The sequence below is a fragment of the Zalophus californianus genome, chromosome 4 (assembly GCF_009762305.2).
Source record: "Zalophus californianus isolate mZalCal1 chromosome 4, mZalCal1.pri.v2, whole genome shotgun sequence".
NCBI lineage: Eukaryota > Metazoa > Chordata > Mammalia > Carnivora > Otariidae > Zalophus > Zalophus californianus.
In genome coordinates this window covers 53197536-53209797 of record NC_045598.1, presented here as the reverse complement: position 1 = coordinate 53209797, position 12262 = coordinate 53197536, and the positions used below count along the sequence as shown (strand labels likewise).

The 12262-nt window shown below is 41.4% G+C and overlaps 1 protein-coding gene across 2 annotated transcripts in view; it reads left to right on the top strand.

Annotated features, from left to right (window-relative positions):
* Positions 1-12262, top strand: part of JAK1 (Janus kinase 1) — a 124255-nt gene that overhangs the window by 69879 nt on the left and 42114 nt on the right. The window contains exons 1-3 of one of the 2 annotated variants that reach the window (XM_027569899.1): positions 6400-6419; positions 6786-6868; positions 9304-9502. In XM_027569899.1, coding sequence (XP_027425700.1) covers positions 6863-6868; positions 9304-9502 — 205 coding nt within the window. In that variant the 5' untranslated portion in view covers positions 6400-6419; positions 6786-6862. Of the gene's footprint in view, positions 1-6399; positions 6420-6785; positions 6869-9303; positions 9503-12262 lie in introns of those variants that run through there. The other variant, XM_027569823.2, reaches the window with a different exon arrangement.

Sequence of the window (12262 nt, the reverse complement as noted above, 5' to 3'; positions counted from 1 at the left end):
TCACTGGCTATTTGACTGTGGGAATGTCTGAACCTGAATCTTCTCATCTGTGAAAGGGGCTGTGAGACTTAAATGTGGTTATAGATGTGAAAGCCCTTTTTAAGCTATAAAGTACCGTACAAGTGCAAGGTTTTATTGCGATGGTACAGGTGCTTAATATGTATTTTAGGGATGAATGATTGAAAAGCACATAAGGTGAAGACAAGCCATTCTCCCTACCATGTTTGGAGTGTCTCCTGCCACCATATTCTTGACCCCTATATTCTATGTTTTCTAATAACATTATAGATGTATTAGTGGTAAAAGAAGAAAAGAAAAGGGGGCGCCTGGGTGGCTCAGTCTTTAAGCGTCTGCCTTCGGCTCAGGTCGTGATCCCAGGGTCCTGGGATCGAGCCCCGCATCGGGCTCCCTGCTCAGCAGGAAGTCTGCTTCTCCCTCTCCCACTCCCCCTTGCTTGTGTTCCTTCTCTCGCTGTGTCTTTCTCTGTCAGACAAATAAATAAAATCTTTAAAAAAAAAAAAAAAGAAAAGAAAAGTAGCAGAGCATCTTCATACGATGTGGCTTTTAGGAAAATACTTATTGACTTTAATTAGGCAGAGTACTATATTTGCTTTGATCAGAAATTGTCTCTCAGGGTAAGCAGGCTCATTGGGAGCAGTGCAGAGAGCCCTGACCCATCGAGTTGGCATTGATTGTTTGAGCATCCCTAGAAGTTTATTGTAAATGAAGCAGCACTTACGGTTCTCTGGTATTCCTGGAATTGCTGCTATAGTTAGAAGTGAGTTATTCTGTGTGGCAGGACTGGCATATAGAAAAGCCATAATTCTGACTTGCTGACAGGAAAAAATAGCAGATTTTGTACTTATATTATGTCGTCCTTTTGGCTGGAATCCATCAGCTCTGCACAGTATCTTGTGATGCTTTCACTAGAGCACTTAGTTTCAGCAAGGCAGGGGGTACTGGGAGCAACTGATACAAGTCACTTCCAAAGTTCCTGTGGGTGCCAAGTCCCTAGTGATGAGACTGGAAGGGAAGCAGAGATGCTTTTCCTGGCTTGGTGTGTGTCTTAGGCCTCAAGGAGGTTCAGTGTGTGCGTGGGTTGGGCCTGGGCGCTTCAATGATTTTTTTTTTTTTTTAATGACAGTTCTTTCAGTCTCTGGAGGGAAAGCCTTGGAATGAGTTTAGTTTCCTAGGTGGATGTTAGGCTGTGAGAAATACTAAAAAAGTCAGAGAAGACAGTGATGTGAGTGATGGGGGCATTTTAAAGCAGGTTTTACCCGCTGTGGAAGGGGCGGGGTCCTTGGAATCAGGAGTCCTGTGTTTGACTTCCGGCACTCCCACTGATTGGCCTCAGACCTCCCTGCTTTTTTATGAGAATTAAGTGCAAAGTACCCAGCTCCTCACATGAGATGTTGCAGATGCTCTGTATAGACTGGAGTTCCCTCTCCTTGAGTGGAACTGTGTTCCATCAAGATGTGATCAGTTTAACAGAAGTTATGGGCAGAATATGAATGCTTGCTGCCTGCTAAACTCTGCATCAGGCACTTTATGTGCATTAACTCACTTAACCCTTAACAGCTTTGTGAGATAAATGCCATTTTTACCCCCCTCCCCTTTATAACTGAGAACATTGAGGTTTAAGGATGTTAAGTAGCTTCCCTAAAATTATAATAGCTAGTAGGTGGGGAAGGTAGGATTCACACCCAAGTCAGGATGACTCCAGCTCACTCTCTTCACTGCTCTGCTAGATTTATGAAATGGAACTCGATTTATGGCCAGACTTTTTTTCCGAATCTCTCTGTATTCTTCTCTTTTTTTTTTTTTTAAAGATTTTATTTATTTGAGAGAGAGAGAATGACAGATAGAGAGCACGAGAGGGAAGAGGGTCAGAGGGAGAAGCAGACTCCCTGCTGAGCAGGGAGCCCGATGCGGGACTCGATCCCGGGACTCCGGGATCATGACCCGAGCCGAAGGCAGTCGCTTAACCAACTGAGCCACCCAGGCGCCCTGTATTCTTCTCTTTAAACAAGTTCACAGCCCACTTAAGTCCTTTGTCATAAAGCCTACAATATATTGCTTTAGCACTTAACACCTTTCTGAGCACTTTCACATCAACAACCCCATTTGAAAAAGGCATTGTAGGAGCTTGAAGACTTTTTGAAAGATCTTTCTGATTCTTTAGGCAGGATGTTTCCTCTTAGGTTAAGGGATGAGGAAACAGTCTCAGATTAAAATGATTTGCTCAGGGTCACACTTGCTAGTTGTGTATTGAGTCAGTAATGTTGCTTTCTTTGTTACCTTCATCTTTCCTTTAACAACTACAGTTGATCCTTAAACAACACAAGTTTGAATTGCATGGTCCACTTATACACTTTTTTTTTTAATACAGTACAGTGCTGTAAATGTATTTTCTTTCCCTTATGATTTTCTTAATAACATTTTCTTTAGTTGACTTTATTATAGGAATACAGTATGTGATATATATAACATACAAATATGTGTTTATTGACTATTTGTGTCAACAGTAGGCTATTAATTAAATTGGGGGGGAATCAAAAGTTATATGCTGATTTTTGACGGCGCGGGTGCTAGTACCCTCAACCTTCGTGTTGTTCAAGATTCAACTACATTTAACTACTTGTTGATGACCTAACACATGCTGGTGATTAGCACTAAACAAAAGAGACAAAAGTCCTTGCCCTCGTGGAACTTGTAATTGTTACATTAGGTTTCCTCGCCCACCTTAGGACTTGCCTGCTGAAATAATTTTTTAAGGTCTAAATTTAGTCTTAAAATTTTTAAGCAGCTGATTTCAGGAAATATTTCTAAATTACATATTTTTCTTTTCAATTGTTCTGGGTTCTTTAACTTACCAACATTTTGTATTTTCTACTTCAGAAATGAGAAGCTTTGATTCCTTTAAGGTGTACATAAAGTAACTCACTGTGTGTGTGTGATAGTTTCTTTAGTAAAAAGAACCAGATATCCCAAGTGTTGTAGTCTGACTCTTGTCATTGATTTTTTTTTAAAGGTTTTATTATTTAGTTATTTGACAGAGAGAGACACAGCGAGAGAGGGAACACAAGCAGGGGGAATGGGAGAGGGAGAAGCAGGGTTCCCGCCGAGCAGGGAGCCCAATGTAGGGGTTGATCCCAGGACCCTGGGACCATGACCTGAGCCGAAGGCAGATGCTTAACGACTGACCACCCAGGCGCCCCCTTGTCATTGATTTTAACCATCATCCAGTCTGTTCTTATCATGTAAATCCGACAGACAGTGGCCTTTGGCCAAAAGCCGTCCTATTCTGATCATACTTAGGAATATTAACATGGTCTCTTCACTATTCAAAGTTTGTCTATTCTTCCCTTTTATAGATACCTGTATTTCAGAAGATGTCCTTGACAATGTTAGAGGGCTTCCACATCTTCAGACAGTAGATTTCTAGGAGTTTAACATCTTGGAAAATAGTTGTGATATTCCTCTGTTGCAGCTAGGCTCTGTTCAGACCCACAGAGTTGTGTTTTGTTTCTGTTACTTCTCCCTCATTCAGGAAGTATCAGATATACTTGTCTCCTATATGAGACTTTGTAAACCAGTGAATTATGAGACTCTATAAGATTTCCCTGATTTTTTTTTAATGAAAAGTAGCATCTACAAGATTGAGCCACGAAAGCTGTCCTCTTCTCATTGAAACAAAGGCAGTTTTTTTTTTCAAAAACTTGAAATTTTGTAAGTAAGTTAGTTTGGAAGAATTCACTGCTATCATCAAAAAGCTTTTGATTACTCACTTTTATTCTTCCCATTTTCTGAGCTTCTTTGTATTCATTTGCGTTGGGAATGGGTCCCAGTGAATCATATTATTTTTAAAGGGTATTGTGCAATTCCTACTGGTCAATTTTTTGAGCATTAAAGATTTTCTTTTTGTATCTGTAACAAGAAAATTGAATTGATTTCTTGGAATTATCCAGAGTATTTGTAAACTGATCTTGCTCTTTTCCTACCTGTTCTTAAAATAGAGAGCATCTTGCTTGGTATATATGGAAAGGAATGTTATTTGAATGAAGCTTTTGCACAAAGTTTCTAACAGCAAAAACTCTTCTCATCCTGAATGAGGACAGATGTCATTTCATATAAAGTGGATCAGCGATCCTAGATTTAAGTACTTAGAACAGTATCTAGCATGTCTTTTAAGTGCTTTATGGGTGTTTTTACATTTTTTTTGTTTTTACATTTTTAATCATTAGAGTGTCAGTTTTTTGAGAGCAGAGATTTTGTTACTGAATCGGCATATAAAAACATCATAGTAAATGCATATTGTCTAGAAATTCTGTTACTGATCTGTTTTTCCAAAGAGTTTAACCTCTAGGCTAGCACCACAAATCAATACCATTTTATTGTCCTGTCCAGTAACACTGGAAGTCAGTTTGAAAATTAGGTATGCTGTGATTTTAACATAGTGTGGCTTGAAGTAGAGAAGGATTAATGGAAAAACCAAGCTCTCCTTTGCTACAGGTTTTCATAGAATCCTAGTTCTAGAAAAACCTTGGTAATTTTCGGCTGATCCTCAAATCTTAGATGAGGCTCAGTAACCCTGTGACTCCTGAGTTCAAGTAATAATATGTGATCTGATGGTGCATTTTAAAATCCTTTGTGAGTTCTAAAAGGATTTATGCTGTAGTCTTTGTTAAAGAGCTTGGGGCTGCTGGAACCTACAGCTCTCTCCTGATCTGAAAAGCTTTGAGTATGTGTCCCTTTCCTGATTTGGGGCAGGCTCCTTAATGCTCTAAAGCATTGAGTCCATCTGGTCAATTTTCATTCCTCCTTGGCAGTAGCATATAATGGCATGCTTCTAGGAAAACTCAGAGAGGCCCCAGACATGTTGTTAGCAAATACTGCTGATGAACCGACTAGTGCTGTTCTTTGCCCAGGTATAAAGGAATATTGGAGAGATTTCCCCATTTATGAAGCTGGAGAGATGAGACTAGCCCCTTCCCTCTGCAGGGCCTGTGCACATGCTAATCCTTTACCCAGACTGCTTTCTCCCCACCTCAGATGTCCATTACATCTCAGCTCAGTATTACTTCCCTCCTGAGTCCCACACTAGATCACATTCTTCTTATTGTATCTCTCTCTTTTTCCTTCATTGCATTTTAAGCTCTTCATGATTACCTCTTTATGTGCTTCTTTGATTCCACTGTAGACTGTAAGCTCCATGTAAGCAGGGGCCATATTGTTCATGTTCTTTATTGTGGCCTCCCAGTATAGGTTAGTTTCTGGCAATGAAGAACTGCTTGAAAATAATGAATTTCCTGAATGTGACATTTGAAACTCTGTTTCTGAGCCGAAGCAAGGCGTTAATTAGCATGTAGGTAATTTCACATTGCTCTTTTGACGCAGGGCAGGATATCTGTTCACATAATTAAAACAATTGATCATATTAAAATTTTAAAAGCTGGGAGTACAATGATTTGTTCTTTGAATCTTGTTAAAATCGTCCATGTCGAAATAGCCAAGTCGAAGTTGTCATATCAAAATTCATACATGTATCCTCTGGCCTCCAGAAGATGACATTGTGACACAATTGATTTTAGATTGATTTTATGTTTTCATTTGTGCCATATCCTACTTGGACCGTAAGGTCCTGTGGGAATGCTGGCCTGCAGACTCGGAGGTAACCCATCCTCATCTCCTTTTCCCCATTCCCTTTGTACTTCTGCCATGTACTGCTTGGGTCTGTGCACTTCCTGAAGTCGAATTCTGATAAAATGTATTGAATGACCAACAGAAAACAGACAGTAATCTGTATTAACTCGGAAACCACTTTCATACCACTAAGGGTGTTTGCTCCTTGGTTGCAAGAATTATTTGATTCTACTGTTAAAAAAGAATTTGTGAGAGGCACCTGGAACGTTGTTAAAACAATACAGAGCTCTGTATGTGTTTTGGGGGCAGGGTGGTGGTGGTGGTGGTGATTGGTGGTGGGTGATGAAGATGATGGGATCAGGTGCTTTAATTCTACAGAATCAAGCTGGTATTTTTATGTTGCTACCTAAGTTTTCAAGTAAGAATGGCTCAAAAAATCTTTGGTGAACTAAAAGCATTTTTCATTAGGTTTATTCCTAGGCCTTCCCCCTTTCACCGTATCATATGATATTGCACCATTAAAATGAGGCCAAGGACAGAATGGGTTGGGAGGAGGGTAATTCTTTTTTTTTTTTAAGATTTTATTTATTTATTTGACAGAAAGAGACACAGCGAGAGCAGGAACACAAGCAGGGGGAGTGGGAGAGGGAGAAGCAGGCTTCCTGCTGAGCAGGGAGCCCGATGTGGGACTCGATCCCAGGACCCTGGGATCATGACCTGAGCCAAAGGCAGACGCTTAACTTAACGACTGAGCCACCCAGGCGCCCGGGAGGAGGGTAATTCTAAAGGAAATGGAAATGGGAAGTAAAAGTGCATATCTTTGGGTGTCCTAAACTATTGTTCACAGCCTCAGGAGAGAGGTTGTTGACGGAAAAGGCCCATGGTCCTCACTTACACTAGACAGGGCGCTCTATGCCAGGAAGCAGAAGTCCCTGGTTTCCTTTCTTGAAGCAGTGAAAATATCATCTTCTCAGATGCCTCTCTGTCCTCTCAGTGTCCTCATCAATTTTTTTTTCCTTCTTCCTCCCAAATGCTTTTTCCTGCCCACTTATGGTTTGGGCTGCTTCCTTAATAAAAGTGTCCTCTTATTTTCTGATGCAATTACCTCTGCAGCTGATTTATTTCTTTATCCTTGTCTTTAGCCCAGCTCTAAACAGACTTTGGAAAGTAGAGAAGAAAATCCAGTCTGCTTTTTGGAGGACATTGGACAGCCAAATAAATGCAGGTATGTACATTTGCATATTTTTAAAAAAGGTCCAAAAGGAAAATATCTTTTAAAAAGAATAATGAAACTGATCTTGAACTTATCGGGCTACCTGCCCTTATATCCTTTACTTTTAAAATATCGGTATTTTTGTTCATTTCCAAAAGTTGAGTGGCTGGTTTAAAAATCCCAAGAGTATGAAAGTATAGGAAGTCCAAAGTAAAAGGTAAAGTTCCCTTATAGTCCTTCCTAGATATTCAGTACTTTAACAGTTTATTGTATGTTTTTCCATATTATGCATGTGCATGACCAAAAGGATCATAATACGGATATTACGCCTTTTTTTCACTTTGCAGTATGTCCTATATATCTTTCATTGTGGGTTCATGTAGCTTTATGTCACCTTTTTTAACAGCTGCATAGTGTTCTTCTGTCTTGATAGTTCTTGTTTTGTTTCATCTCCTGTTGGACGTTGTCAGTTGTTTTTAAGTGGTGCCACACCTTGTACATATATAATTATGTGTACTTACCTGATTATTTTCTTAGGGCGAAAGGGTATAACACCATCTCTGAGTTCTTTCCGTGCCACGCCTGTATAGGGTCTCAAGGACAAAGGTTTATCTTACATTGTAAAGCAGACTGCAGCTGCTTTGTTTTCCGTTTGTTTTTCATTGTGGGGTGGAGTTGGCTCAGTGTTGGGTTTGAAAACTTTATTGCTTGACAGTTGATATGAACCCTCAAGGTAAGTTATGAGCCTAGTCTTTCAGCCTGTGTTCTGGAAGATTCTGGTTTTCAGGTTTATATTGGAGATGAAACAAGTAAAATTGAGTGCCTCTCAGTTTGTAGCATTGAGGCATACCTGGTTGGTGTCTCTCCTGTAAGTATCTTGTCCACCAGGGCAGCTGATAAACAAGCACATGAGTTTGGTGAAAAGACCTGTGGCTGTTGTCCACACTCTGACTTGTCTTATTTGGAGGAGCTTCCTTGGGCCATTCTGCAAGCACCTATTAAATGTAAGGCTCTGTGCTAGGTACTGGGGATACAAAGATGAGTGACATGGTCCTTGCCCTTAAGGAACAGCATATATGATTGAGAGAGACAGACCAGTGCATAAGATGGCCATAACCCAGTGTGGTTAGTGCAGCGAAATGATCTTGGGAGAGGGCATCTAACTTAGGGGGATGGGGATGGAGGTTCATAGGTGCTTCTTGGAGGAGGTAATGTCCAAGCTGAGTTATAAAGAAAATTACAGTTTGCCATGAAGAGGATGAAGTGGGAAGGTGTTCCTGGTAGAGAAATCAGGATGACCAAAGGCAGGAAGGTGTGGAAAAACAGGATGGGGAGGGAGCTGGGGTGACAAGAACAATGACTGGCAGCTTTGTGGGTTTCAGGCATGAAGTCAGAGGCTAAGAGTGATGAAAGATGAGGCTGGGGGTTAGCTGGCAGGTCATAGAGGACCTCTATGAGGAGTTTGAGATTGCACTTGTAGATTAATGGGGAACGTTTGGAGGATCCGATACATGTTACTGAGACATTACTTTGAGGGCTAAGTGAAGGTTGGCTTGGCAGGCAGAAGGAAAATAGGAACCTGGGGTCAGGGAAATTAGTTTGTAGGTGATTAGTATCGAGTGAGGGGAAGAAAAAAATGTGTCGGGCTTTCCCTTGTTCCCCCTCCTTTCTGTCTTGTCTAAGGCTAAGTTGCTGAAGCTGGCTCTTTGATCCTAGTTGCCCTCCCTTTAGAGGGAGCTCAGGTGAATGACTTACTTGCAAGTTCTGACTTCTTCAGAGCAAGGCTTCCAGCCCTCATTCTGCTGCCATAAAGTGCTGCCCATCCTCCTACCTGCCCGTGAAGTGACAGGGACTTGGCTCTGTTCATTAATTTTCGAGACCCTTCCATATGGCTCATGAACCTGAATCGGGAGTCCTTTTATATGTACCTTCTCAGAGCCAGCTCTGGGCTAGGCTCTGGAGGCATGAAGATAGATAAGACATGGTTCATGCCCTCGCTGAGCTTCCAGGTTAGTGGGAGATAGACAAAGTTAAAAGATGATGTGATCTATGCCATCGGTCAATTCAGAAGTGAAATGATTCCAATAGAGGTAGCAGCATTAGTAACATTAACATCAGTGGTTCCAGAATGAGCCACATTTTTCAACTACCACTTGTGTACAGAGAGAACAAATTTAGGCTGTGTCTAAAATTATTCGGATTTTTGGGAACATGGTCTGATCATAATTAGAATGCATAATTGATTATGTTCGTAATTACAGTGGATGGTTTCACCTTTCATAAGTTCTGATGCATTCGATTTTCAGAGAGGGAAGGTACAGGGGGAGGTACTTACCTGCTTGAGGGGTATTTCTGCCTGCTTACATTACCTTCCTAACATTCACTTGCACCACTTGAACTTTTAGCACATAGAATGACCACACGGTCTTGTTTTCCTTCCACTGTAGTATCTAAATATAAAAGAGGACTGCAATGCCATGGCTTTCTGTGCTAAAATGAGGAGCTCCAAGAAGACTGAGGTGAATCTGGAGGCCCCTGAGCCAGGGGTGGAAGTGCTCTTCTATCTTGCTGATAGGGAGCCCCTCCGACTGGGCAACGGAGAGTACACGGCGGAGGAGCTGTGCATCAGGGCCGCACAGGAATGCCGTGAGTACGGGCGGCTGCCCAGGGCACATTTTTGGGGGACACCGTCCCGCAGGCAGATCCCGGTGTGTCTGCCCCCGGGAGCCCCACTGAGTGGAAAGAGGCGTGGGCTCCGTGAGGCAGGGGTTCTGCCCTGCCTCTGCCGCTTACTTGCATTTGACCTTAGGCCGGTGATTTTAATTCTGGGAGTTTGACTTTTCACTTTCTTCGTCATAAAGTAGCTTGTTCCTGCTCTGTCACTCATGAGCTTGCGATACGGAGGAATGATGCTTGCCTTCTGTGGAGGCTCAGGTTTTATTTCCCCTACCTCTAGGAAATGGGAATAACATCAGCACTAAACAAGTAAAAACAACTGGTACAAAGTCACAACCTCAGTAATGGCATCTCTCAATATCTGAATGATTATTCAGAACTTCTTTTGAAAAGTATGATCCATGCTTCTGCCACTATAATCTGCTCCCCCCTCATGCTGACTTGAAGTGAGAAGTTGTCACTTTGTGGCTTGGTCAGAATGCCAGGTTGTAAAAAGGGCAGTGAGGCTGTGAACAATATGGTCTCCCCCACCCCCCCGCCCCGCCCCAAGTGAGCCTTGTCTTACTTAAGTTTGCCTGTTGCCCTCAGAAGGTGAGAAACCAAACTGAATAACAAAATGAAGCCTGAAGCCCCCTTTGTTATCCTTTGAACTTGGGATCAGTGACAGTTTTTGTCTACCTACTTGTATAGGACTAATAAAATTAAATCATAGAAACTTAAATGAAGATCTGATCCACTGGGATTGTGGTGATGGTTGTATAACTGTAAATATACTAAAATTCACTGAATTTTACACTTAAAATGGGTAGGCTTTATGATATGTAAATTATATCTTAAAAAGCTGTTCAAAAAAAAATCATTTTATCATGATGATATGACCAGCGATAATGGCAGACAGTCTGATCCATGCTTCCTTTATATCAACTATGTTGGGGTAGTATAGACATTTCAAGAAATACCTACCTAGTTTGTGATACAGCTTGCCTAGAAACCCAGTTTTCTTTCTGATATATATCTCTCTGTCTCACACGCTTTAAAAACCAGAGTTCCAATAAAAGGGGAGAGGTTGGTGCTGCAGGAAAGAGTGTAGTAGGCCGTTAACTAACTAAACACGACACTAGATAAAATTGGCTGAGCTATGGAGATTATGAGGGGGGAAATGTATTAATCTTTTAAAGTTATTTTGACTAGATAGCAAAGTATATAAGGAACCAGCTTTAGACGACAGCTTTGAAAGTATTTGTAATTAGCAAAACAACTAGATGTAAAGTGGTGCTTCTAATGTATTTTTTTTTAGATGTTGTGTGTTTTTCTCCTTTCCCTTGAGGTTTGGTTTATAGTGTTTATTCTGTTAGCCCAGCCGTGGTGTTTGGACGGAATTGCTGGACTCAGTTAATGAGAGAGCAAGGGGCCGCTGCTAGGGGAGACTAGGGGAGAGAGCCTGAGTCCGCAGGCGGACGCAGCCACTGAGTCTGCTGTAGCTCTGGGCTCAGGGCCAGTCAGCGTGGGGCACCAGCTTCGAAGCCCAGTCTGGAGAGAATGAGTGGGCTCTTTGATAACGGACTCGGGAATGTTGCCAACATTTATTAATTTTAAAGGTATATGAGTAAAGAATGCCACATATTCTTATAGCTCTGGTTATTATTACAGTAAGTGGTATTTGGAGGCAGTATTGTTTTCTTCCCTGTTGTCCACTGAATATCTGGTCAGTTTTTGTTCTTTCAGCTTTCATTATTTTACTTCCTCAGTAGCTCTGTCTTGGTTTGAATCTTAAGTCTGCATTTTATTAGCCGAGTAGCCTTGAATCAGGCTAAATCTCGGGAGGCCACAGTTTCTTCACCTGTAAAATGGCAGGAACATTAATTACCTCATTAAGTGTTAGGAGGATTATAATCAATGTAGAGTGTGTTAGCCTGATGCCTGACACTTAACCCTCAGGAAATGTTAAAGTGTTGTTACCATTATTCAGTACTTTTTTGTATAAAAAGCTATCTTTGATCTTCCTATTTATAAGTACGAATATTGTTGAGTCAGACCTGTGGTAGAATACAAATTGATGATTACAAATAAATTATGCTTCAATATGTACGTGTCGGTGGCACATTCAAATCTGCGTACATATGAAGAGAGGCTGGGTTTCCAGGCCAGTCCAGAAAGGCCAATTCATGAATGAAAAACTATAGTATACTTAAAACATAGTCTTAACAATACTGAATCTAAAACTCATTTGCTTTTGTTCCCAAGGAAAAATGCTCTTTGAAGTTTACCCCCATCTTCTCTGTTATAAGGGGGAGCAACTTCTGAGGGGTTCACCCAGATACCTTGAGAGGAAAGAATTGAGGACTTCCAGCAAGAGGGCATCAGGATGCCAAGGCATCTGTCGCATCTTCACGCAGTGTGTGCATTGGAGAGAGTTGGTGCCTAAACAGACAGGCAGGGCTGACGAGGGTCCCTGTCAGTGTCAGTCTCGTTTCAGAGGTCTGATTTGGGAAATGCTGATTACCTTATATTTCCATATATTTTTCGGTTAAGTTGACTGTATCTTAGCTTGAGGCCTGGCCATGCATAGATATATCAGTCATAATTGATTATGTGCAGTCACCTTCTTCCCTTCCTCCCATGCTTTTAGATTGTAGGTCTGTGTAATTTTTTTTTTTTTAAGATTTTATTTATTTATTTGACAGAGAGAGACACAGCGAGAGAGGGAACACAAGCAGGGGGAGTGGGAGA